Here is a 27,803-nt window from a genome sequence, read left to right as displayed (position 1 = left end):
TTATGTCAAGGTGAAAAGGTTACACTAATGGTGTAAGAATAAGTATAATGTAAACTTAACATGGACTTTAATGTATGATACTGACATGTTTTCTATTTGTTATCTTGTTCACTCCTTAATACTTTATTTGATAAATGATTAATCTAAATTTCTATTGTATAACACTTTATACAACAAATGCTTGACACTTTCATAGCCCATAATGTATGTATGGTATAACTGACACCTAAGCTATAAAAGTAACTTGATTTGTTGTTAACATAAATTATAATCATGAATGCCTGACGAGATTTACAAATATTAGCATTAATCAAATAAGATAACTAATGTAATCATGTTAATAATTGATGAGTGGGTAACATATTCTAATAACTTTTTTTTTATTTTTTTTAAATTTAATTTATTAAAGGATTTAAGTGTCCCTAACCTTATATAATATTAATTAGAAAACCATGACAACAAGATAAAAAAACCTCTGGATCTAAATTATAGATTTTTTTGCTTCTAAATGTTAATCATTACACTATTATAAGAAATATAAAAAACAAAAAATATTCTTGCCCAAAAAGTTAAGAAAATTTAACTTTTAAAGTTATTTTAAATATTATACTATATAAATAAAATGTTAACAGATAATATTATCCTTATTCAATGTAATGATAAATAAGTCTTGTAAAAAAAGATAATTTAATAAAGCAAGTTATACAGTTCAAACTATAAAGGGAGAAATAATAATTTTATTTTGAGGATCCACAGTAATTATTAGTGTGTGCATAATGTATTGTTGATTTTCCTTTTTAGCTTTTTTTTTTTAAAACTTTCATTTAAAAGTCTCCTAGCTATGCAATTTGAATCAAAGATTTCTAAACACATTTTTTCTTTCCCTTTCTTTAATTATAACTTATAAGTTAATAGTTAAGAAATATAAGTTTCATTAAAAAAAAAAAGATGAAAAGAATTGAGAAGAGGTTATGCAAGAAGGTTAACTTATCCCATGCCAAAGATTTTATGATGTTTTATCAAAATAAAAAACATAGATTATATAAAAAAAGTTAGGGATAAATATTTTTAGTTCGGTTTAATTTTTATTTGAAAAATAAGTAAATCAAAACTTTTTTTTTTTAAAAAAAACTAAGAATCGGCTCATGAAAGAAGACAGGAACTCATGGAGTCCATTGAACATTGGAATAAAATATAAAACATAGATTTTTTGATTTTTTTTGTATGATTATTTTATTATGCTTGGATTTTATACATCGACCTTTATCTTATTATTTTTGTGCATTTTATATGTTTATATTGGATATAGATGTGCCTATGCACCCACGACACAATATCTTATTTTACACACATTTTTCTGTAGGTTAGCATGGGGAGTTAAAGGTGCCCTTCCAATGAGCTTTGCCTTGGAATAGCACTCACAAAACCTTAGACTCTTGATGAAAGTATATAACGCCACAATTAGTAGCCTATGGGATTTTCTCGATTTATACTCTTTGTGCCTTATAGGCCTCGGGTCGACCTTTTTAAGGTTTGTTTACCCAAGCGATAAAACACCTTTTAAGACTAATAAGTTAGTTAACCTACTTGCATATAACGACTATAATTTTTTTCTATGATGTCTCTTCATAATGTCATCAGAGAAGTCTAGTGTGTAAAAAAATCTAGAGATTAATGACAAAGACAATCAACATCTTCAGATATATCCAAGAACAATTCCAATAAAAGTTAGAATACTAACAAAGAATTAAAGAGGAGTTGTCTCAATAAAGGATTTCAATATAAACTACATGATTTGAAGCTTTTTTTATCGTTTTAAAAATATGGAGTCACAAGACATCCGTGTCATTATAAGCTTTTAGGGTCCATTTCATAAAACGCCATGATTCAATAGAGTTAGCAAAATGTAAATTGCTTCTTAAAATCTTGTTGATTAGAATTTAGAAAAAATAGGGTTGGTTTGCATGATAAACTAATAGAACACTTTTTTAACACTATCCCATTATTGGATGAATTAAAATATTAAAATTTCTTCTCAAAATATACGAGTTAATGCATTAAGTTATTTTTGTAGTTTTGGATGAAGGAAAGTTTCAAACTACTTTCCAAAAGTATATGGATAATATATTAAATCATTTCACATATTTTTAAAAGAATAAAGTTTTTAACTTTTAATTTCAAAATTGATGAATTAATATATTTTGATTCATCACATAATAAAGTTCAATAATTTATTATGCACTCATTATGCAAATGTTGAGCACATGTTGAAATTGTTTATGTTTAGACATAAGATGAAAGGGGACTCAGGAATACATTAGATCAATAATAAAATACTTGATCTGAAATCTTTATAAGACTCATTTTCTAGACTTAGATAGTGATAAAATCACTTCTAGTCTTTAAATACTAAATCTCATTGGAAATTAAGAACACCAAAGTAATTATTAAACTTTTGATCATTATTAAAAGATTCAAAATTATAATTTGTTCTTTAAAAGCTTAATAATTAAAGAAAAATGGTAAAAAATAAGGAGCTAAGAGGGTTAATCAATTAACTTATTTAAACAAACTTTTTAATATAGATAAATTAAAAGACCTCATCATATTGAAATAGCTCATCACAACTCATATAGGTGGTGGCTTCCTATTTCTCTTACATATTGGTTGAAACAAAATCTTTAACAGTCATTTCACCCTATCTTACTTAGCATCTTTATAAAAAATATTTGAATGCATATTTGATTGATTAAGGCTTACTTCTCACCAATTAAAATGTTCATTTTTCATTACAAGTTCCTATTGCCATGACATATGATTCTAACCTTAAGTTATTGACCCTGCATATGATATTACCTTGAAAGAAAAATAGTTGAAAAGATGAACTATACAATTCCTATTTATTTAAACGACACCTTTTTTTTTTATCTTTGAATGAGAAGACTTAATTGATTCTGTTTAAGCAATTTAAACATGCCTAATACTAAAAGTTAGCATTTCTAAAGTATTTGAGATTTCTAAATTTAATTAAAGCTTGAATTAGGAATTATTAGAAATCTATCATTAAGGTTTTATCGACATTAGGAGATGAATTTTAAATCAAAAGTTTTAGCCATTCAGTCATGTCAACTATTATTGAGTTTCATAATATCATCAACTTTTCAAGTGTGATAGTTCAAGATTGACATATCTTTTTTACTAAACATTTACTTGACATATTACTTTTATACTTAATAAATCACATACAATCATTACACCATAGGTGACATGATTCAAATATACAATATGTCCTAGGTGTTTCAGCTTAAAGTAGTACAGTAGTAAAGTCTTTAAATATCAAATTTGAAAAGTAGTAAATTAAGGTATTGCATTTGTTGAAGTAAATAATACACGTTATGATCATTAATCCATTGTTAACATAGTAGATGTTTTTTATCAAGATTATGAAAATAGCATATGATGAATGTCACCAAACCTAAAATGTTTAATGGAAGAAACTAATGTGAAAATAAAAGGAATGTTGCACACTTAACTCATTTTTGTGATTGTTTATAAAAAAGGTCATTTATCTTTTTTTTTTTCCAATAAAAATTTAAACTTTGATTTGTTTTTCACCTATTGTTTATTGAACAACATATTTTAATGAAATGCACATGTTCTTATATCTTATTATTGTTATAAAATGAAAAGATGTTTATTTAAAAGTAACATAAAATTCATTTAAAATTTGTCAAACTCTAAAATATATTATGTAGATGCTAAAGGGCAACCTCTTCTTGAATTCTAAAATCCCATTTTCCATTTCTAATAAATCTTAAAGATAAAGTATTGCATAGAATCCCTTTTTGAACCTAATAAAACACAAAATAAATATCTCACTTGAAATAATATACATATTCCCAAAATAGAATCAAATAATTTGATGACTTAAATAATAATAAACAAGGCACATTCAGGTCATAATCTCACCACTTTTTATTTGAGGTTAACCTTATTGTTTTTCTAATTAATAATGATATTTGAATAAAGTAAGATTTATCAACTTGAGTAGGTTTATATTTGAGATAAAGAAAGACCATTTTTTGATGTATCCTTTACAAATAAAAATATATCCCTTATTGTCCCTATTGAGCCTTAAATATTTTTCTTGGATAATGATCTAGACTAATATAACCCCTTATATTAGGGGTATATTTTGAAAAATTTTAGATAGTAAATGAAATTCTTCAAATGAGAAAAAATATGAAAAGGATGAAAAGTATTACGAAAAAGAAAAAAAAACCCTCCACCTAAGTGTCTTTTATGAGGTTGAAAAGTCCAAAATTGAAAATAAAATATCAATAATAAAGAATGAGATTGAACTTTAAGTATTGAGATTATGGTTAAATCGATCACAAAAATATCAAAACCAAAGTTGTAAGCCTAAAAGATATTCATACAAAATAAATGATCATATGTCTTTAAACTCTTAAACATATTTTAGGTCTTATACATCTTTTTTTTCATAAACAAAAACCTAAGCTTACATTATATGCCTTTAAAGACTTTTTTGATTTAAAATAGTTTGTTTTTGTTGAAAATCTAAAAAGAGAAGAAAGATGTGTTTAAAGCAAAATCATAATCTATTTGTGTGTTACATGTTATTCTTTATAACATTGAACGATGCACTTTTGCTAATAAATGATCAAACTTAACATAATATAAAGCAACGTGCTCTGTTATTGAAAACCAAAACACTTATCACCAAAATAAGCTTTTACTATCAGAGAATCCATTCGAGCCATTTATTTTTTCAAAAATAGATAGAATTTTTAGATAACCATATTTTTTTTCAATTCTAACTAACACCCATTTCACTATGTGCTAAGAGAAAATCCAATATTTCATCATGACACTTGAATGACATATTTTTTATCATTGATTAAGAAATCTAAATTCTTATTTGATTAAAGATGTAAGTCTTATAATCGCCACAAAAAAAGATGAATAGAATTAGATCAACCAAGAAATTTTATTTTAAGAAATTCATGATAATCACAATAACTAAATGATGATTTAAAGAACTCTATCACAATCTGAAAGTAGTAGAGATTCATGATGATGGTGAAAAATGATTTTATGAACAAGTACTTTTATAATCACTTAGAGGTAATGACAAACAAAGTCCATTCATACCAAGCTAAAATGATAGATAAGCCATGCTTATCGAGTGATAAAAATTGGAGAACATGTGAGGAAAAACTGGTAGTCAACATTAAAAGTATTTTGGATGTTTAAACAATTTAAACAAACCAGTGCTTGACTTCTGGCACTTCTAAAGGCAAAGATTTTCAAAGATGCAAATAACACATAAAAAAAGATGAAACTTTAAAAACATGCAAATTTTATTTCCCTTTTAACCTTAGAAGATATCATCTAGAGATAAAATCAAAATTGATTGTTGTTATAGAAAAGGAACCCAAATCTTTTCTTGTCGATTCATGAAATTCTCATCTTTTATTGCTTCAACAAAGTTCCCATTTCTCTTTTAAACTTGAGGTTGGTAGCCTTTCTATTAGACCATTTTCAAACTTATCAACCATGATAGCATTTCTTATAGTCCATTCACTTAACAACACATTTTCTCTAACAAAGCCTATTAGTCATAATATCATTATTTTTCCTCAAGCTTATTGATCCAATGATCATTTTATATTAGATGAAGCAAATTAATTCCATGGCTTTTTTCTTTCAAGTCCATAGTTCGAGAATGATTTTTTTTTAAATGAAGCCCATTAATCCTATGAGATTCTTCTTTTAAGCAAATTTCATTAATTCAATGGCATTTTCATTTCAAGTAATGCCAATAAGTTTGATGATAATTTTTTTTTCAAATAAAATTTTTATATTAAGTCAAAATTTATTGATCTGATGATAATTTTCTTTTAGATAAAATTTTCAAGGTAAATATTTTAATATAAAACTCATCTATTCGATGATAACTTACTTTTAAATAACAATTTTTTCAAGTGAAGCTCATTAATCTGATGGCAATTCTATTTCAAAAGGAAAACTCTTTTGCATATAGAATTTTTATTTTAAAGTTAATCACATCAACTTAATGATAATTTTCTTTTAAGAGCATTTTAATTCAACCAAAGCCTATTATCGTATAACAATTTCCTTTCAAAAGTAATTTTATTAAAAAGTGAAGCTCATCAATCTGATGACAATTTCCTTATATGAGTAACTTATTTTTTAAATAAGCTTATTGATTAGATGGTAATTTTGTTTCAAACAAACCTATTGATTCAATGACATTTTTATTTCAACCTAATTATTTTTTTCTTTTAAGAAAAATCCTATTGATTCAATGACATTTTTATTTCAACCCAATCATATTTTTCTTTAAAAAAAAGCCTATTAATCACATTTTTATTTTAAAGTGAAGCTTATCGAATAGATGATAATTTCCTTTCAAGTGTCCATTTAATTAGATTTTATGTTAAGGCTCATCACTTAACAGTTTTGAGCCATTTTAGATTTAATGTTAAGGCTCATCACCTAACAGTTTTGACCCTTTCATATTCCATGCTAAAGTTGGTCATTTAACAATTTTGAGCCATTTTAAATTTAATGCTAAGGTCGATTGGTCTCCAATTTTGATCCATTTTAAATTTAATGCTAAGGTTGGTTGCCTTTCAATTTCACTTGTTGGTTATCTTTAAGTCAATTCATTTTTATTTGGTCTTTACAAACTTACTATACAAATCAAAGAAAAATGAATTGTTTTAATGTCTTTATATATTAAGTATTGTAATAAATTTAATGCTGAGATTGGTTGCCTCTCAATTTGAGTCGTTGGTTACCTTTAAGTCAACCCATTTTTATTTGGTCTTTACAAACTTACTATACAAATCAAAGAAAAATGATTTGTTTAATGTCTTTATACATTAGGTATTATAAAGAGGAAGAAATTGTCTTAACCCATTTCTTACCACCATTTTTCCCAATGTATTTTCAAACACATAATATTTTTCAAAAAAAAAATATTTTGAATGAAAATTTGTCAATTTCCATCATTTTATAATTTTCCTCACTTTCATTTATTTTATTTTATTTTTTATAACAAGATAGAAAATAGAAAAATAAAAAAATAAATTTCAGTTAATTTTCTTTTTTATTTCATTTGCAAATTGGGAGAATATTTTTTTAAAAGAATCAAAGAGGCATTGTTTATTGTGACAAATAACTCGTTATCTCCTTACCTAGATTCCTATCATTGTAGAGGTAATCGACAAATTAAAGAGTTCTTTACCTAAAAATATAATTTTTAAGTCATTTTCACCTAAAATCACATGATAAGCACCCTTAGAACCTCAAAAAACAATTTATAAACCTATAAAACTTTAAAATGATAAAAGAAACACAAAATCAAACTAGAACGAAAAACCTCCCCCAACTCGATCTACTTTTTTTTAGCATCATGAAAGCCTAAAAACAAAAGGATACTCCTCTTGACAAAGAAAACTTTGACACCAAATTTCACAACTTTTGTCAACATAATTCAACCACTTGATCACTTTTTTTTTTTAATGATTCTATCTCCTATTAAACTCTTTTTTAAATGTGAACAAAATAAAGTTTTAGATTAAACCATATAATTATCAAACTAAATGGACCTAATGTAAATTTGAAAAAGTATTACAGCTAAATGTCTCAAAAAAGTGCTAAAACATTTTTTTTTAAAGGATGCCAATTTTTTTCCTTTTTCTCCTAATTTTCAATCTATTCCAAATTACAAAATCAATTTATTTTTCAAAGAATCAAGCTTCAAACCAAAGTTGAGATATTTTTATAAGGTTGTGATAACCTTGTAAAAAGCAAACTAAAATAAATTATAAAGTTCAATTCCTAGTAAATATAATATTGAAGGATTAAATAAAAAAATTAAAGGATAAAAAAAAACCAAGTTGTTATGAAAATCCACGGTGACTTGTGAATAATTTACCCATTGACACGACTAAAAGATTGATGTTTCATAGCTCAGGTGTCGGTTATACCATACATTATGGGCTATGAAAGTGCCAAGCATTTGTTGTACCAAGTGTTATACAACATAAATCAAGATTAGTCATTTAACAAGCAAAGTATTAAAGAGTGAACAAGATAGCAAATATAAAACATGTTAGTATCAAACATTAAAGTCCATATTAAGTTTACATTATACTTATTCTTACACCATTAGTGTAACCTTTTCACCTTGACATAATTAACTTAGCTAGACATAATGAAAGAAAGCAAAATAGATAAACAAAATAAGAACATAAAAGTTAACTAAGTAAAGGAAAGGAAATGAAAGGCATAAACTTAATATTAATGAAAACAAAGCATAAAAAATACAAAGAGAGAAAGGAAGAGCATGATCTTGATCTGGAAATCAAGATGCCTAAATGCATGGCAAATGCCTCCTTTTATAGGCCAAAAATGGGAACTATTGATTTGATGACTAATTGATAAGTGGGTGACCAACTTTTGACTTGGTGACAATCCTTATCTTCTCTTGTCTGCCCAAAACGTCATTGATAACGTCAAAATTGGAGCCAGTTGCAAACATGAAAGTTGTAGGCAATTGTCTCAGCTTTCTTGTGTAAAACATTCAGCTCATTTGGACTTCTAGAACTCTAGATATGGCCAAAATACCGAACAGTGCTCGGGCTGGAAGACAGATTCGGGCTTCTTTGTTGTTGCTACAATTTGGACTTGATAATGGCCTTTTTAGATCTTGGGCTCCATATGAAAGTTGTAGGCCTATGTCTTACCTTTCCATCCATATAAATTGGACCTAAATCTGAGATCTGTAGCTCCAGATATGACCCAATTACCGAACAGTGTTCCGGTTTGGATTGCACCGACATCTCTTTTCTAATTTTGGTCATCTCTTTGCCCTTGCAATTTAAGTTCTTAATGTCATCAATCAATCCTTTCATTTATTTGATAGGCCTGCATTTAAAATGAACATTTACCATAAATTAAAGGTATCTTATATTATTAGATATATTATTATAAAACATGTTTTAGTTAAGGAGTTATTGATACTTCAAGTGCAAAATGATGATATAAAACCTTAATAAAAATGCACTTTTATGTACTAATCACCCATGACATCCACACATATTTAAAGAACTCTTGTTATATTTGTGTCAAGGAGTGGTGTTATTATAATGTTCTTTTCTATGGGTTTAATAGAGGATCCCTCGCCTTACAAAATAGATAATTAACTTAAATTGTTAAGTTGTTAGCTACAAACCAATTCATAAAAAGTAATTTTATAGGAAAAATTATCGTGACACTCCTATAATTTAACAATTTTTCTCACTTTATCTCCATTTGTTTTGGAATTATAATTTACATCATGGGCCAAAGCAATTTTTAAAGTTGTATAACACTTTACATGCTTATAAAAAAAAAGTCAACAAAAATAATTTATATTATTTATAGAGTTGTTATTATATTCTACTTAATGACTAAAGAGCCATTGAATGTTAAAATTACAAAATTATCATCTCTTATTTTTTACAATAGTTGCCACCTCTTCTCCCCTTTTTCTTTCTAGTGAAGCATCACATGCCCAATATAAACGTAACTAACTAAACTCATCTTCTCTACCATAAATATCAACACAACTCTTATAAACAATGCTCAATATATATATATATATATATATATATATATATATATATATATATAAAAAGACATTCATCATGTTTCAAAAATCCAGTAGAATTCCATATTTTAGCCAATCAATAACAATTTCAAGTTTATAGCTAATTTGAATGATGGTAACAAGAAATCTCATACTTTTTTAAATGTTCTACATATGACCATCATATAGTGAATAAACCTGCCAAACAAATTGCAAGAATTTAAGGCCAATAAGTATGAAGAATGATATCTTTAATCATAGTTTTAAGAGTCTCTCCTGTCTTGGTGAATGGATCTTTGATGTTCTCTTTAAATGTTATAGTTATAGCTAATCTCATCTCCTTTAATCTCCTCCTCCATAAATATCAACACAATCCCTGTAAATAATGTTTAATGTTTTTTTTATATATAAAAAAAATACAAGACTTTCATCATGTTTAAAAAATCCATCAGAATGCCACGTATATTTTAGCTAATAAAAAACAATTTCAAGTTTATAACTAATTTGAATGATGGTAACAAGAAATCCTATGCTTCTTTAAATGCTTTACATATGACCATCTCATAGTGAATAAGCCTGCCAAACAAATTGCAAGAATTTAAGGCCATTAAGTAAGAAGAATGACATATCTTTAATCATAGTTTTAGGAGTCTCTTCTACCTTGGTGAGCTGATCTTTGATGTTCTCTTTAAATATTGTAGCTATAGCTTATCTCATCTCTTCTAATTTCTTCATTATGTCAACTTTTTTTTGTTGATCAATAATATTTCAGTCAAAAGCTGGTGCAATTGAGTAAGGTCTTGTTGGAATTTCACTTGTAATGGAAATTTACACATCCATTACTTAGTCTTACTTTCAATCACGATTTAAAGTTTTTTTTCCATAACCTTTTCAATTATGGACTGAAAAAATAGATTTTCAAATCTATTTAGGGGATTTTTTATAGGGTTTTGAATTAGATAAGAATAATTGATTTATAGCTTGGAACTTAAGCAAAATCACATCATAAGGAAAAAGAAAACAAATCAATTAGATATGTGATTAGTACTTAAAAATGCATTTTTATCATGGTTTTATATCATCATTTTGCACTTGAAGTATCAATAACTCCTTAACCAAAGCATGTTTTATAATAATATATCAAATAATATAAGATACCTTTAATTTGTCGTAAATGTTCATTTTAAATGCAGGCCTATCACATAAATGAAAGGATTGATTGATGACTTGAAGAACTTAAATTGCAAGGATAAAGAGATGGCCAAACTTAGAAAAGAGATGTCGGTGCAATCCAAACCGGAACACTGTTCGGTAATTGGGTCATATCTAGAGCTATATATCTCAGATTTAGGTCAAATTTATATGGATGGAAAGGTAAGACATAGGCCTACAACTTTCATATGGAGCCCAAGATCTAAAAAGGCCATTATCAAGTCCAAATAGTAGCAACAACAAAGAAGCCCGAATCTGTCTTCCAGCCCGAGCACTGTTCGGTATTTTGGCCATATCTGGAGTTCTAGAAGTCCAAATGAGCTGAAGTTTTTACACAAGAAAGCTGAGACAATTGCCTACAACTTTCATGTTTACAACTGGCTCCAATTTTGACGTTATCAATGACGTTTTGGGCAGACAAGAGAAGATAAGGATTGTCACCCTCCTTTTTTACTTTATTATTATTATTATTATTGTTATTATTACTATTATTATTGTTGTTATTGTATTATTGTTATTTATAATTTGTACAATTAACCTCCCTGTGGTTCGACCCCGGTCTTGTCGGGTTATTTATTACTTCGACACTCCTGCACCTGGGAGAAGACATCAATCTTTTAGTCGTGTCAATATGGAAGACTATGCTTTAGTTTTTATGATATTTTGTGTTCTTAGATAGGAGAGAAGAAATAGATTAGATTTTTAAATCAATTTGAGATTTTAAGAGAGAAGAAATATATTAGATTTTTAAATCAATTTGAGATTTTTTAGGAGCATATTTTGGCTATTAATGTTATATTATTTAGGAGGATAGGTTTGGGTTGTTTATGTTCACAAGTTCCCTTTCAAAATATTTTGCTTATTGGTTTTTTTTCCCTCTTTAGTTTGACAATTCTATATTTTGATATAAAACTTTATTTAATTTATATTCCAGTTTTCATGTTTAAAAAATAGAAGTTATTGGAAAATTATGGAAAGAGAGAGTAGTGGATTGGTGAAATTTTGTTGATAAAAGGTTAAATTTGATGTCAATGTGTTTTTCTTGACATAAAAAATATCATTGAGATATTTTTTAACTTTTACATCGTTAAAAAACATAAATCAAGGTTAAGAAATTATTTTTTGGTGCTTTTGAGTTTATTTAAAGGTTTTTAAGTTGATAAATAAATTTATGGTGATTTAAAGAGTATTTTTGAGAGCAAAAGAATTAAAATTTAATTTTTTAAGTACTAAAAATCCTAATTGGTGAAATTTAAACTCACAAAAAACACATCATCTAATTTCTTTTTTAACTAATTAAAAAATTCTTAAGGCATGAACATGGCTTACTTTTAGTTTTCTTTTTAATTTCTTTTTAATTGAAATTTAATTTTTGTAAAATTAAATAATTTAAAATATTTTAGATATTATTTTATTAAATGCCTTTAAATTTTTACCTTATTTCTAAAAAAATATATCAATCTTTTTAAAGTCTTTTTTCAACTTATAATGATTTTTTATAATTTTATTCGGATTCTTTTCCATCTGCATGTATTTTTTCTAACATATAATTAAATAAAAAGATAATTTTATTGTTAAAATCAATAAGGTGTGTGTGACCTTCAATCATGATTTTAGTAAGTTAACTCAAGTCAATTCAAGATGTTTTTATATTAATATTTATTTGTAAAAAATATCATCTTGAATTAATTTTAAACCAAACCAATTTTTTATTAGTCACCGAGATTGCTTTTAAACCCTCTAGGTTGAGCAAGTCATATCAGATTAACCTTTGTATAATTTTCTTTAAAATTCAAGTTAAATAAGAAATTAAGTTAAGAGGCTTTAGAATGTGGTTGTGGTTTGAAAAAAATTATTTTATAAAAAGTACTTTTAATTGAGGTTGGTTTGAAAAAATAGGTGTTTGGTTAAAATTGTGGTTGAAATTGAAGTTGAAAAAAAGTAGTTTAATGTGTTTAGTTAATAATACTTTTGAAATTGAGGTTATAAAATAATTTTAAAAAATATATATTAATATTGATAGTTTTTAATTTAAATATTATAGATTTAACTTTTGTTATTACATCATGAAATAAATAATATTTTATATAAAATATTTTTTATTGTTCCATTAAAATATCTACAATTCCATCACGTATGAAATACATCCAACAAGAACTACAGTTTTTTTAATTTTTTAAGCGCGCAATAATATCAGGTAAAATATAATTAAGATCGAAATTGGGATTGCAATCAAATTCTACAAAATCGAAATTGAGATTGCAATTAAATTCTACAAATGCTACTTTATCAAGCGATCTTTATCTAATTTATATAGTGTCATTAAATAATGTTAAACACTAGTTTTTTGAATAAAAATAATTAAAAAATTAAAACTAATTTTTATTTTACTGGGTTAGACCTGGTTCAATGTATTTTAAATTTTGAACCGGAACTAGTTGGACCGGAACTTTATACATGTTACACTGTTCATGCTAATTAATTAGCATGAATAGTGTAACATGCAACAGTGTATGCAAGTTACAATATGCATGCTAATTAATTAATTAGCATGCACAGTACGTAAATATATGTTTGCCATTGTTTACTGTTGAAACAAAAGTAACTTCTTGTTGCTTTGTTATTATTGAGTTTGCAACACAGTAAAAGGTGGGATCTATAAATAGTTAATGATATTTTTTTTTATAACCAAATATATATTTATAGTGTTTTATTTTAACCGCAGCTGCAGCCGCATAAGAAAACAGATTCTTAATGATAACCCAATAACACTATAGAAGAATCTACCATGAAACACGAGAACATTATTTTTTCAGTTTTCATGTATTTTAGTAAGATATCGTTTGAGAATGTAAATGATATTTTAAAAAAATTATTTTTTTGTTTAAATTTAATTTTTTTGTATTTAATTTTTTTTTGAAATTTTAATATTAAAAATAATTTAAAAAATTAAAAAATATTTAATTTATTTTTAAACAAAATTATTTTTAAAAAAACCACCACCAATATAATCTTAAATATTATAAAAAATACAAAAACAATATAAAACACTTTGTATCCAGAAAGAAAATAAGAAGACGACTCGCACGCGCCCACTGAGAGAGTCCGAATCTGATATTTACCTGCAAAAACAGAATAATGAACCAAAAAACCCATTTTTGATAAGCTAAGAAAGAATTCAAATCTCGCTCTCGGTGGGTTTCAAATCTCATTTTCGGAGCCAATTCCATTTCTAAAACTTTTTCTTTCTTTTGTTGGCTAATGTAGGTTTCCTTTTGTTGATGTTGAGGTTTTGTTTTGTCTAGTTTGGTATCATAATTCTCTTATGAATCAGTTTCCCATGGAATTCCATTGATTTGATTTATTAGGACAGATAGGTAAGAATTGAATTCCCTTTCTTTATTTGAAAGGATAAATGGGTATTAGTGCATTTGAGATTTGATTGAAATTTAAAAACTGGGTTTTGTTTTCAGGAGTAGTTGCTGGTGGGTTTTGCGACTTAGACCCTGATTTTGAGGAAACAGAGGGTTTCTTTCTTTTGGTTTGTAATTGCATAAGGAGAGGGGAACTAGAGTTGTAGGTATTAAAAATCAGGAGAGAAGTGGGTTTTGGCTTTTGAGAGAGAATGATTTGTATAGGAGAAAAGGTGACATGAGAAGTAGAGTTATTGTTGGTCCAGAGGTAAAATGAATGGAGGGTCATCCGGTCAAAGGGGGAGTTATGGATCATTGCCTTGCTACGGAAAATTATCAAATATTGCACGAAAACAATCTTCGAAAATGCCTCCAGTGAGTTCAAGGGACAAGGAGCGGGTTCTCCTGGTTGTTTGCCGGTGCTTGGGGCGTAGAAGAGTTGCAATGTTGCTCTTGGTTGCACTTGCTCTCCTAGTTTTCATATGGGGTTCCCTTACAGTTAGCAAAGGTAGGGTTCAAACATGTGTCCTTTCCTATGATGTAAAATGTTTGAGTGTTTTATGTATTCTTTTGATCTACCTGTCCTTATATTTTGGTACTGTTGCACTGAGTTACAGGAGGATGAAAGTTTTCTAATTACAAGGAAATAATCACTTAACAAAGGAATAGTTTAGGCACCTATTTATTAGTTCATTCTGACTATTCTATATTTAACAGAAAAGATAAAATGTAGTGGTGTTTTAACTCTAAGAGCATCTTTTAGTTTTTCCTGTTGTTTGCATGGGAATCTTTAAGTCATGTATTATTCATGTCTTGAGAGCAGCTGTATCATGCAGTGAGGAGGGTGGTGGCACAAGAAATAAAGAGGTGGAGGTGGTACTTCATGAATTTTGGTTCCCATATAGGTGTGGGCCATGATTGAATAATGGCCTTGTTTCTATTAGTTCTCATTCTGTGCTAAATCCTTGACAGGAAAGCTGACAGCCAGAGAGTCTTCTTCTTTCACTCTCTATAGTTTCAATCTTGAATGGAAAGCATACGAAGACAAAGTTGTCTTCTTGAATTTAAAGCAGGAGATAATCAATCGATTACAAATATTGATCAGAATGAAAGATTCTGTTATCAAGTTATTTTTCTGCATTTAATTGATGATGTCAAAGTCCTGAAATACTTGGGATTTTTACTGCCTTTTTTTTTGCTTTAGACTGGCTGAGGCAATAACTAATGTGCATTTTGTGTTATGGATGCCCCAGAAACCACAAGTCCAACTGTTAGACCAATGGATAGTATGCATTTTGGCAACAGTGATATAATAAGCCATCCTTCTGTTGCTTGTCGTTCTAGAGCTAATAGCATATTGGACCATCCATGCCACAAGTTCGCTCTCCCTCCTCCCCCTCCTTCTGGTGGACGACGGTTTGGACCGCGCCGTAAGTTTTGGGTTATTTTGGTTGAAGTGTTCCTTATTTTCTTGTTTTTATGATCATTCTATTAATATATTGGATTGGACCATAAGTTTGAGTTGCTACATCTGTGCGTCATTTGGAATTAAAAAATGACTTCTGGCCTGAATGTTACTAAAAGTCATGTATATAATTTTTCTTGCACCAAGAATGTGCTCACACATTTCTGTAACAGAAAAAAATGGCATGTTTTTGCAATTAATGTTATTATCTTTCTCATCAGTGTTTGTTACAGAAGACCACTTGCATGTTCAATTGTAAATTGATACAAAATAACCCTCAGTACCTTTGCATAAAGTATGCCAAAATCTATACTCTTAGTTGAAGCAAAAAAATGCTTACATGCAATTTATTTCTGTTGGTGTGGTATTTACTTTGTTGTCACTCATTTGTTATGCAGCTTGTCCAGTATGTTACATTTCTGCAGAGCAAGCTAGAGATAGCATTCCATGCTCCTCATTTGCATCACCAGTGCTCCGAAACTTGACATATGTTGTTGATGAAAACCCAATTAAAATTGAATCACATGGAGGTTCAGAATTTGGTGGATATCCTTCTCTAAAGCAGAGGAATGAATCTTTTGATATACAAGAGTCGATGACAGTTCACTGTGGGTAGGAGTCCTTCTCACCTATCATCTTTCTGTAAAATTATAAGCATTGAAGACACTGTTTTGCATGGATCTCATGATCTGTGTCCTCCGTTATTATACAATGTCCTGTAACAAATATGAATAGCTTATTTCTTATAAACACATATTTTTCTGTTGGCCGTATTTTTTATCAGATTTGTTAAAGGAAATAGACCTGGCCGCCAGACTGGATTTGATATTGATGAAGCTGACCTGATGAAATTGGAAGAGTTCCATGAGGTCATTGTTGCATCAGCCATATTTGGTACTGCTTAGCACTGGACATTCTGCAAAGATTTCTTGTTTTATCCATGTTTTCTACTTTCCTCATCATTGCATTTTCCCAGGGAACTATGACATAATACAACAGCCCAAGAACGTTAGTGAAGCAGCTAGGAAAAATGTTCCTTTTTATATGTTTATTGACGAAGAGACAGAAACATATTTGAAGAATTCCAGCGCCCTAGCTAGCAATATGAGGATCGGACTGTGGAGGATTATTGTCGTCCATAACATCCCCTACACTGATGCAAGACGCAATGGAAAGGTCAGTTTGCATTTGTTTGGTTGCTTTGCCTGCTTCTTTCAGATTTCTCTCTTTAATTTCCTTGGGCATCCAAACCTGGGCTGGATTGCATCACACTTTCTTCTTAATTTTTTTTCTTCCCCTTGTTCTCCTGCTTCTCTGTTAACTCGTTGAAAACAAAGCTATCAGTTTGTTAACAAATTTCTGTTTATCTCTTGGCGAGTCTTCAAGGAATTTCAATTTTGGTGCTTATCCTAGCATGGCAGAATTTCCTGAATAAATTTCTGTTGATATATTAATCTAAAAGATTTTCCTTTTTTTTTCCCTTTTCATTTTTGTTTTGGGCTATGATAGTCAATAGTACCTCATCCTTCAAGTCATTTTCTTTTCAATTACTGAAAACCTAAAATGTTGCTGCAAGAAGTGATGGATGCTGTCGTTGTGCTATTTAAATGGACAGGTTCCAAAGCTTTTATTGCACAGGCTCTTGCCTAATGTTAGGTATTCCATATGGATAGATGGAAAGCTCCAGCTTGTTGTGGATCCATATCAAGTTCTTGAGAGGTATATTGTTTGTGCTTAAATTAAGTGGTCATTGAATGGAGTCATTCAGATATGTAAAATGGCTTGTGAATTCAGTGCATCTTCTTTTATAATTTTTCTGGTATCTTCAAATTGAGATGTATGGAAATTTTGTTGTACCTGTGTGTGTATACTCATTTTCTTCTGTTATCTGTCACTGTACCAATTTCTGGTCCCAACATGGCATCACTTCAAAGTTATGAACCATCATAGGTTTCATTGGTTCATCAATAGGCAACTTATGGGATTCTGGAAAAATGCATGGAAAATATAATTATAGCCGTATGCTCTTTTTATCAGCTGTCTTGCAATGTTAACATTATTACACTGTTATTGATCACCTACATGTTCATTTAAAGCATTCAAAAAAGGAACTGCTTTTCTTGCTTGGAACATGGGAATGTCATCTTTCTGTTGGTTTACAGTAACTCATGCTTTGGCAATGTGTTCTGGATATGTTGACTCATGTTAAGACAGTTTTTTAGTTGTCATTTACCATATAGATCTTCATGCATATTGCATTTCTGGCCTCTAGAAGCAGGGAAAATAGGTAGATAATTTTAGTATAATTGCATAATCTATGTGTTTTAATCATACCTGAGCTGTCCTTTGGTTCAGATTCTTGTGGCAGCAAAATGCCAGTTTTGCAATCTCAAGACACTATCATCGCTTTGATGTGTTTGAAGAGGCTGAAGCTAACAAAGCTGCAGGAAAGTCTGACAATTCATCCATTGATTACCAGATTGAATTTTATAAAAAAGAGGGTTTATCACCATATTCCAAGGCTAAGCTTCCAATAACCAGTGGTAGGTGTATAATCCTATGCGCGTGCGTGTGCTTCATTTTCTTGAAGATTTGTATTTCTTATGTTTTCTGCTCAATGACTGACCTTTTGCAGATGTTCCTGAAGGTTGTGTTATCATAAGGGAACATATTCCCATCACAAATCTGTTTACCTGCCTGTGGTTCAATGAAGTTGATCGGTTTACTGCCAGAGATCAGTTAAGCTTCTCCACTGTGAGGGATAAAATAATGGCTAAAGTTGATTGGAGCATCAATATGTTTTTGGATTGTGAGAGGCGTAATTTTGTGATTCAGGTACATGTTTATGTGTTGTCTTTCTATTATCAGGGGAGATGAAACCAGTGCATCTAAAACTAAGCAATTTGTTATTGTTCAGCTCTAAATGAACCTTGTAAGTGAACTTTTCTAATGAAGTTGGCCAAAAAAGCTGAATGACATTAATTTTATTGTTATATTAACTTATGTATTTTTTTTCCTTTCATGTTTAACATTGAGCAACACCTCTTTCCTCTGTTGAAAGAGGAAAGTATGACAATTTATTATTGGTCTGCTTTATGTTGCCTGTTTGTCTTATTTATTATTGGTCTGATTTTAGCCTCAAATGCTCTTTGATTCCCAAACACAGAGTTCTGGCAACTAAATGGATCCTCTGACAGCAGTGTATTGAACAAAGCTGTCCAGCTGCTATTTTACAGTGCACGAGACTGATCTCTATGGGTGTCTTTGATCCCTTCTATATTTGTTGATCCTCCAAGTGTTTCTTTGGGTGTTTAATGTGGTTACTCTCCATACAAGTGACATTTGAGGCTAAATTCTGTCCTGGAAGTGCAGCTAGTATGCTTTGACCAAATGATGCTAAAAGCAGAAACGATCAAATAAAAACAATCTTTAATGGGGATAATTAACTTGGATTTAAAAAATAAAACTCCTATGCTTTGGGATGCTAAATCCTACTACTATTAATTTCTCTGTAACAAAATGCCACTGTTTTATGGTACTTTTATGCTCAGCACTTGATTTTTCTTTTGACTTGCAGGCTTACCACAAAGATTTATTGGACCACATGCCACCTCCAGTTGCTCATGTTATTCGACATCCACCACCGTTACATCGTGATAGTTCAGCTGGGAGAAACCCAAGTAAAAATTCAAGGCGTGGAAGAGATAGGAGATCTGGTTCAAGGCAACACCGCAAGGCTGCTGCGGGTAATAGGGAGAAGCACACCTTTTTGTAGGAGAGGTAAAAGTAGGTGTTTTTTTTTCATTATACTGCACCGGGAAGATGGATTTGGTTAGAAGTATTTAGAATGACCCAAAAACAAAAGCAAACGAAATTTTGTTTGAAATTATTGATATCTCATATTCTTTCATTGTTGTAAATAATTCATACCAAATAAGTCCACACCAGCTGCAATCATTGAATGCTTCTTGATTTTCATTTACATGGTGCACGAACATGCATTGGCCATCACTTGTGTTTCTTGAAAATGTCAGCTTTCAGGCTTTATGCGTTGTCCAGTTATAGAAATGGAAGATATACTTTCTATCCTCCACACAATAAATACCGTGCCATCCTGAGTGGGCAGCGACTGTTCCTTGTTCTTAGGAGTGTCGTTCATCTTCTCTTTTGAGCTATCAAGATGCACTGCTTATTCTACTTTTCTAAGCTTGAGTCTGATCTCTTTCTTAATGTGTTCTTCACAGGTTTTGGAATGAGTTGTTTAATTCTAGGGAATTTGTAAGAAGAGAAAATCTTAGTGTTTTGAGGCCTACGGAATGTTTCCAAACCTGTGACTGTACACGTAAATAGGAAGATTTCTGAACTGGCCTCCTCCATGCTCTTACCTTAATACGCAGATTGAAAATTTTGGTATCCTATATGTTGAATCTCATATTTCTCCACTCTTATCAAATCCTCAAATAAATTCAAAAGCAGGAACTGAAAGTGGAAGGATAGATTATATTTCATGCTTCAACCCTACAGGCAGCACATAACATCGAAGGGTCTCACAGGAGAGGAGAGGAGAGGAGAGGCCTATCAGCAAGATACAAGTTCCAGTGTTCCCTTTTTCCATGAAAGCAAATTACTAAATGGTGAGAATCGACCATACACTTAAATTAACATACAATGAAGTGTACCTGCAAAATATAACAGCTGTATTGGATACAATGATGGCTTCTTCTCTGTGATGATACTATAATAATGTGGTTTTGTCATTCGATTTGCATACAGAAGAGAGCAATACAGCTTGAGATATGTTAAAAGTACTCTATGGATCCATTTTTTCAAGTGCATGCCGAAAGCACTTTTGACAATTAAAAGTAACCTCAAGTTCTAGCAAGTTCGAGTTAAACTATAAAGGTTCACACTTTTTAGGCATTGATTCTTATTTTCTGTTAATTATTTCTTACTCTTACAGTTCATTTTATAAACAATTTTCTTAATTCGATGTTAAAAGAAATATCTTCCTGGTATCAATTAAAATTTGATAACACTTGCAGCTCAACTAATAAGATGCATAGAAGATGATGTTGAAGTTAACAAATTGTCATGAGCTTTTTTTTTGAAAAAAAAATTATTATTTTAATAAGTTACTATTAAAAATAAAAATAAAATTATACGGACATGATAAAAGTTATATTTATTTCACCCTCTGGAGATATCTCGTGAGGAAGAAAGGTCGTGTGAACTTGATCCTCCTATGAGACGATACATGGATTCTAACTTCCAAAAAGCAAAAATAAAAAATTCCAAAAAGAGCTTATTTTCTACATTTAAGATAATTAGAAACACAAAGGGTAGAGGGTAGGCCAGTGAACATGTGACCCACAAATGTGGAATTGCTAAGCACAAGAAGCAAAGAATTGCATAAAAAAACAATGGCGTTTTGTGCATGGGAGGAAGGTATGGTATGGGATTATTGAGAGCAAGAAATCTCTATGGAGTGCCACTTGAAACAATAGAAAACACCAAATTATTGCTTTCTCTAACACCTCTCTGTCCAATTAAGTCTGAGCCCACAAAATTATTATATCCATTAATTTAGCTCAATTATTATATCACCTAAAAAGGTCACATCCAGATCAGCACCAAGAATTTTACCTTTTAAACCTCTCCCCGTTTCTGTTTCATTTCCCTTCAATTTGTTTACAGCTTTAGGGTTTTGGGATGCAAAAGGGTTTCCTGGATCCGTCTCTCAACATCTTGAATTTGAGGTTAGGACCCTATAGTCTCTTCTTGGTGGATTAAAGGGGTCTTATATTGAAATTTGAGGTGGGGTTTATGTGGGTTTTTCTTGTTTAATACACTTTGATTCAAGATTTGTTTTCTTGGCACAATTGGTGGGGGAGATCAAGTTATGGTCTTGATTAATGGGTTTATCTTGGTTTTTGAGTCTTGGGTTGTTATCAAATTTGGGGCTTTAAATCTTGATCAATGATTCAATCGTCTTTCTTCAAGATCACACATTCAAAAAAGTAGGTTTGAGGGCTCTTTCAATAGGGTTGATGTTACTCTTTTCTTGTATTGTGCTTTGGTAGCTATGGTTTAAAGGGCTTTTCTTGTTGGGTTGTGCCATTGTTTCTGACAGAGTTAAAGAAAGGGGAGGGGAAAGTAGTTCTTTTTGGTGCTTGATTAAATGGGATCCTCTGGCTTCTTTCTGATATGTATGCTTCATTCTGGGATAGCTCTAACTTGTGGAGCTTTGATGATGTTTTACACAAATGAGGCCACTGTGTTTGGTCATGGCATTGAAATAGCTACAAAGCTTAAAGGTTCAACACCACATGACCAACTCCTGATCCAAACCTCTGATTCCTTTTCTGGGTTGCTATTGTTTGCCATTGGGTTCCTTTTGTTCATGGTGGCATTTGTTAAGGACAGAGAGTTCCAGAGTTTCTTTGCTAAAGGTTGTGTCTTGCTACATGTTTCAATGGCTTTTTGGAGGATTTACTTTGAGAGGAAGCTTGAAGATCTGGCTCGTGATTTGCCTAGACTTGTTGTTGGTGACATTGCATTGGCTCTTTCTTGGGTTTTCTTTCTTGTTTATTCTTGGAGAGAGAAGTATGATTAGCAAGCTACAAGAGTCAGACAACCAGTCCATCATCGAATAAATTTGAGCTGTTATTGGTGTAGCATTACGGGTTCTGCCAAGTGGGATCTTTTTCCTGGCTCAGTTCTGTAAATTACAGGGTTAATCTGGAACTTTAAAGAAATGGCGCAAAGCATGGATAAGATTCTTGGTTAGTGCGCGTTTTAGATTGGATCTTGAACAAGCTTGGATTCCAAGAAAAGCTGGAGATGAGAGCCGGGGGCTGCCATTTTGTTTTTAATTGAGAATCTTCAACTTGAGAAGTTTCTTGCACTTGTTACTGTGGTGCCTCTGTGGGCTTCTTGTATTGAATTTCAATGGCATTTGTAAATCAACCTTCTTCAAATAGATATTTGATAATAATTAGAAATGTGAATCCCATGAAAGTTTACTCGTTTGCTGCAATCTCTTACTTTCTTGGCAATCTTTGATTTACTGATATTGCAATTTGTACGCATCTGCAGCTTAAGTTTGGGACAGAACGATGCCAGGACATTTCCAGGATTATGTTAAGCAATCCGAGGGAGGAATGGAATGGAGTCGCACCCACTTTTATTTTTTTATTTCTCGGTTATATATAAGAATTCTCATCATATTATATCATATTTTTCAAGCTTTTTTGTTTTGTATTTCAAAAATATTTTTTAAAAAATATATATTTTTATTTACTTCAAAGTAATTTTTTGATATTTTATATTATTTTAATGTATTAATATTAAAAATGAAAAATAATATTTGTCATCATATTTTCCTTTTTTTTTTGTTTTTATTCTTTAAAAGAGTCTCTGAAAAAAATTATTATTTTTATTTATTTTAAATTAATTATTTTTTAATGTTATTGTTTTGATATATTAATGTTAAAAATAAAAAAAAATATTATTTTAATATATTTTTAATTAAAAAATATTTTAAAAAATAACTATTAAATAAGATTTTAATCTCCCAAGTTTATTAAAGATTTATCTTATTCTTGTTGCAAATGTTAAAAAGAAAAGTTATCGGGGATTTTCTTACAGGACTCCCTATCATTCTAATAATAATTATTATTATTTTTATAATTTTTTTTAAAAAATAACCTTTGAATTTATTTGGAAGGAAAAGTAAAAACTGTTGATTTTTTTAAGGTGTTTGAGAGAATAATAATAATTTTTTAAAATATTTTTAACTTAAAAAGATATTAAAATAATTTTATTTATTTTTTACATCATTAAATTAAAATAATTTTAAAAAATTAATTTTACAAAGAAAAAAGAATTAGCTTCTGTTTCAGCCGCAATCCGAGTACTTGTTCTACGTTAAAAAGAAAAGTTTATGCTGTTATTAGACCATGAAGGCCCGGCCCACGAATGCCACAGCATCTTGTCTACGACCCGTTTCTTCCTCGTCCTCTTCTCTCTCTCTCTCTCTCTGAAGTTTCTAGTATTCAACCACAACAGAAACCCTGCAGAGTCCCAACTCCTGAAACCTTTGACTAATTCTAACGGTAACTTATTCTTCTCTTTTGTTCTTTCTATGTTTCCGTATGTTCATCTGTTCCTTTATTGTCTTTTCAGTTGTAGATAGTCTGTCATGGTGTAGTGTTTTGCTTTATTTCCGGTTTTATTATTTGAATGAACTTTTTTTCTTTTTCTTTTTTCAGAATTGTTATTTTCTTTTGTTTTTTTCTTTAATTCAAATTGTTATGTAGAAAGGTCGTCAAAAGCTCAAATGGCTTTATCTTGAAGATCATTTTTGAGTCAAGAATGCAATTTTGTAATGGCAAATGATTGTAATTGGTATCATTAATTGATTTTGGTTTCTGGGTATATGTTTTGCATAAATTTCAATATTTAGGTTCCGTTTTAAAGAAGGTATTGTAGTTTTCAAGAAAGTTGAGAAACTGAGAACATGATAGGCATGATCGCTCACTGCTATGAAAAGGATGATCATGCAGGAGTTCTTAGAGAAAAAGGTTGGATTTTTACTCGAGGCAAATGAATTATTATTCTTTTAAAAAAAAAAGTTTGGTTACTTGAAGTTATTGATTGGGAAGCTATCATACTGTTGGTTCTGAACTTGGGTGAAGCGCAATTTTGAACTTTTTAAGTTTCTAATTTCTGTATGTTGATTTTGGGTATATAGTTTGATTTTGGGTATGTAGTTAGTCAGTTGCATAGAGTACTGCTATATAACACAAAAATAAGTTAGCGAAAAGTTCACAAGCAGATAAAGTGGCCAGAGAAGTGATTTCGTTCAACTTTTGGGCTATTTATTATTTGTGCCTGTTCGTGTCCTATTTGTTACAAAATATTCGTGTTATACAGCTTTCTTCAATTGGGTAATTGAGAAGCTTGGTTGAGTTAAGTTGCTTCCTCGATTTAAAAAGAAATGGGGTGTCTTTTTCGAGTGGTTGTCTCGTTCCCTTGAACCCATATATAAGTGCATTTATTTTAGGCTTTTGTGCTACATTGCTTATCATGACTGTGTCAGAATCAGATTCATTGGTTTGATTGAGTATAATGTTGACAGATTTTTGGCCAAATGTCTAATTTTTATGAGGGGAAATGGGAATACAAAAAAAAAAAAACCTTTCATGTTGTTGATTTACCACGCGGAGTACTTAATCAGGTCTGAAGTTTCTGTCTTAGTAAGTCTAAGCAAAACAGCACTTAATGGTATGGCAGTTTTTCAAATTGTTTGATGGAATCGGATATCATACTGAATTGCTTGTGCTATGAGCTGCATTAGAAGGATGATATTAGTGATCCCTTTGTAGGAAAACAAATTGGGATATGAGTAAATCTCACATGGTGGAGGACAGTCATGTAATGGAACATATGAACAAAAAATTTGAATTGTTTTAGTGGAGTTGATTGATTGGACAATTTGTAGAACAAGGACTCCAGGTGGCAAAGGCATTAATTGGCAAAAAGAGAGAAAGGAAAAAGTGCACTTTTTTCTGATGAAGAAATAGATGTCTCTCCATTCACAACAGAAAAGCTCTCCTCTAGTGAATTGTATAATCATTGGAATTATAACAACGAAAAAAAACCTATGTAATGAGTTTATAAATAGAGTAGAGGCTCTTGAATGATTTTCTTCACTCCGTTATTTATTTCTTTATGCCTTACATGTGTTTTCTGCAGATTTGTGATGGGTGGACTGCCTTTGCAAAATGCTTCCCCTGCCCCAGTTGTAAGCCAGGTGTCAGTAATTACAAATTCTACTAAAGAATCAAAGCCCAAGAAGAAGATCTGCTGTGCTTGCCCTGAAACTAAGAAACTAAGGGACGAATGCATTGTGGAGCATGGTGAAGATGCATGCGCAAAATGGATTGAGGCTCATCGACTGTGCCTCCGTGCTGAGGGCTTTAACATTTGAGCTTGGTGGATATGGTTTAGTTCATAAATCAATACCATTTTGGAATATAGAATATTTGTTTTGGAATTACACATACTGAATACGATGAATAAAGCTAGAAAACACAGGTTTTCTTGACTTTTTGTACTTACAGTCATTTTTTTCTTCTTGGATTATGATTTCTTTCCTTCCTCTGTGACAATGGAAAATGATCAGAATCCTTGGATGGGGTTGATATTGTGTTGTCTCTTCTCTTTGTCAGTGTTATCTGATTATTTTTTGAACCTGTGATATTACAGGCAGGGGAAAGTTGTTCCTCTGATGTATTGCATTCCTTACATGCCAATAACTCTCCCATTTGTGATTCCTTCTTTAAATTCCATTGCGGTGTTATGTATTGTTCTGAACTTCCGATGATAGTTTATAGAGTCTCATCTCGTACTTATGCAAGCTTATTCACACATGTTGATTGTTATCCTTATAAGTGGCAGTTGCCAAGGATGAAGTGAAAAGTTATAATCTGAAGTGTATTTTCCAGAGTTAGACATTCTCATCAACTTTGCTGCAACCTGAATTCTCCTCTGTCACTTTTGAGCCATTACATCTCCCTTGAACTCAAGTGAGCTTGTCGAAAGGCTGAGAAGCAACTCAGAGGATGCCTCTGGGTTAGAACGTCTAACTTGGACTGCATCTTCAGACAGTAACATCTCTTATCTTCTCATTTCATCTTTTGCAAGTTCTAATCACTGCATGCCAGGTCAGTTCTATCTTCTTTGTCGATATCGAGAACCGATTCTCCGAGTTTTATAAATTGCGATTTCTGTCTTTTTTTATTCATTGCTTCCTATGCTAATTGTCATTTCGTTCAGAGAACAGATTCTCCCTTTTTATTTCTTCCGTATCCTTGTCCATTAGCTAATGGAAAAGGTAAATAAGATGAGAAATCTAGAAGTGTGAGTTCCAAGAGTTGGTTGACTGCAAGAATTTCAAACTGGAAGACGTATTATGTCATCTTTCATGCCATTTCAAAGCTTGTACACTATATTTCAAATTGTTTGCCAAAACTTCAGTGATGAAACAGGAAAATGGAAAAAACTCAGTCTTCTTCTCATGTTTCTTTTACGTTTTATGTATGTAGTCAAGTGATAAGTTTATGCCTCTCCTTTATGGTATTTGCACTATTTTGGTCGTACATCATGCGGTTGATTTTCGATTCTATTTGGTTTTTACTAAAAAATAATAATGAAAAAAACTAAACCAAAAGTTTCTATTATTTTAAATTAAAAATTGAAACTGGTTCAAACTAGTTCCTTTCGGTTCGGTTTAGTTAATTAAAGGGAAAAACCGATTTAATAAAACTATTAAGTGTTAAATCCCCAGCTGCGAATCACTTCATTCTAATCCGGAAATAGCATGTTATCCCGAAAATAAATAATAAGAGTAATAATAGCATAAAAAGAAAGGGAAAAAAACATATTTTCTCCCCATGTAAGCGTAATTTTCTTCACTAGGCTTTGTCAATTGCAGAAGTGTTCCTCCAGCATCCAACAATAATGCATCATATGCTTTTTTAACAGTCTCTATTGCTCCTGTAATGTAAAGAAACAAAGTGAACGAATCTGATCTATTGAAATATTGTACGCATTTATATATATATATACTAATAAATAAATAGATAAAGCACCAAGTAGAAAGGAAAAGTGACCAGACCAGTAGAGTGGATGGCAATGGAAGAAGAGCTTGATAGCTTCAATTTGATAAGTTTCAGAGCTTTAAGCAAATAGTTCCCATGAGATTGGCCAAACGGGAAATGGAGATTTAGGAATGGAATTGAGCAAAATAAAGAAAGATACATCTTTAAAGATTGCTGGATACCTTTGTTTTTTCTCGAGACTTTGAACCTTAAAACTGGAGAAGACAAGAAACCAGAGAAGGGGAGATCCGAGAACTGAGATAGAGAGAAAACCTGGGGGAGGGGGGCGGCTGGGTTTGACTCGGTCTTTAGAGTTAGAGAAGAAAAAGTTTATATTTATACTGTTTTTCTTTCAGTGGTAGCTG

At 30.5% G+C, this 27,803-nt stretch overlaps 3 protein-coding genes across 7 annotated transcripts; all 3 read left to right on the top strand.

The window, feature by feature from the left end:
* The first annotated feature begins 13,984 nt into the window (after positions 1-13,984).
* On the top strand, positions 13,985-23,465 carry LOC105111090 (uncharacterized). 4 transcript variants are annotated; one of them, XM_011006336.1, is made up of 11 exons: positions 13,985-14,274; positions 14,371-14,818; positions 15,564-15,740; positions 16,174-16,387; positions 16,560-16,669; positions 16,752-16,951; positions 17,391-17,494; positions 18,131-18,318; positions 18,411-18,610; positions 19,353-19,577; positions 23,446-23,465. In XM_011006336.1, the coding sequence occupies exons 2-10, from the start codon at positions 14,584-14,586 to the stop codon at positions 19,548-19,550; spliced, it is 1,626 nt and encodes a 541-aa protein (XP_011004638.1). In that variant the 5' UTR covers positions 13,985-14,274; positions 14,371-14,583; the 3' UTR covers positions 19,551-19,577; positions 23,446-23,465. The 4 variants fall into 4 exon arrangements, with proteins under 4 accessions (XP_011004638.1, XP_011004641.1, XP_011004640.1 ...); XM_011006339.1 differs by lacking the exon at positions 23,446-23,465 and adding an exon at positions 20,252-20,636 and having other exon boundaries at positions 19,353-19,555; XM_011006338.1 differs by lacking the exon at positions 23,446-23,465 and adding an exon at positions 19,647-19,755 and having other exon boundaries at positions 19,353-19,558.
* Positions 21,105-22,804, top strand: LOC105111092 (uncharacterized). Its single transcript, XM_011006340.1, has one exon. It carries the CDS (start codon positions 21,954-21,956, stop codon positions 22,386-22,388), a length of 435 nt encoding a protein of 144 aa, XP_011004642.1. The 5' UTR covers positions 21,105-21,953; the 3' UTR covers positions 22,389-22,804.
* Positions 23,466-23,731: 266 nt separating the features above from the next.
* LOC105111089 (cytochrome c oxidase copper chaperone 1) lies at positions 23,732-26,127 on the top strand. 2 transcript variants are annotated; one of them, XM_011006333.1, is made up of 3 exons: positions 23,732-23,889; positions 25,162-25,332; positions 25,532-26,127. In XM_011006333.1, the coding sequence occupies exon 3, from the start codon at positions 25,539-25,541 to the stop codon at positions 25,764-25,766; it is 228 nt and encodes a 75-aa protein (XP_011004635.1). In that variant the 5' UTR covers positions 23,732-23,889; positions 25,162-25,332; positions 25,532-25,538; the 3' UTR covers positions 25,767-26,127. The 2 variants fall into 2 exon arrangements, with proteins under 2 accessions (XP_011004635.1, XP_011004636.1); XM_011006334.1 differs by lacking the exon at positions 25,162-25,332.
* The last annotated feature ends 1,676 nt before the right edge of the window (positions 26,128-27,803 follow it).

Source organism: Populus euphratica, unplaced genomic scaffold (genome assembly GCF_000495115.2).
Source record: "Populus euphratica unplaced genomic scaffold, PopEup_1.0 scaffold272.1, whole genome shotgun sequence".
NCBI classification, from domain to species: Eukaryota; Viridiplantae; Streptophyta; class Magnoliopsida; order Malpighiales; family Salicaceae; genus Populus; species Populus euphratica.
Note: the sequence above shows the minus strand (reverse complement) of the source record. Positions and strands in the feature narration are given on the sequence as shown.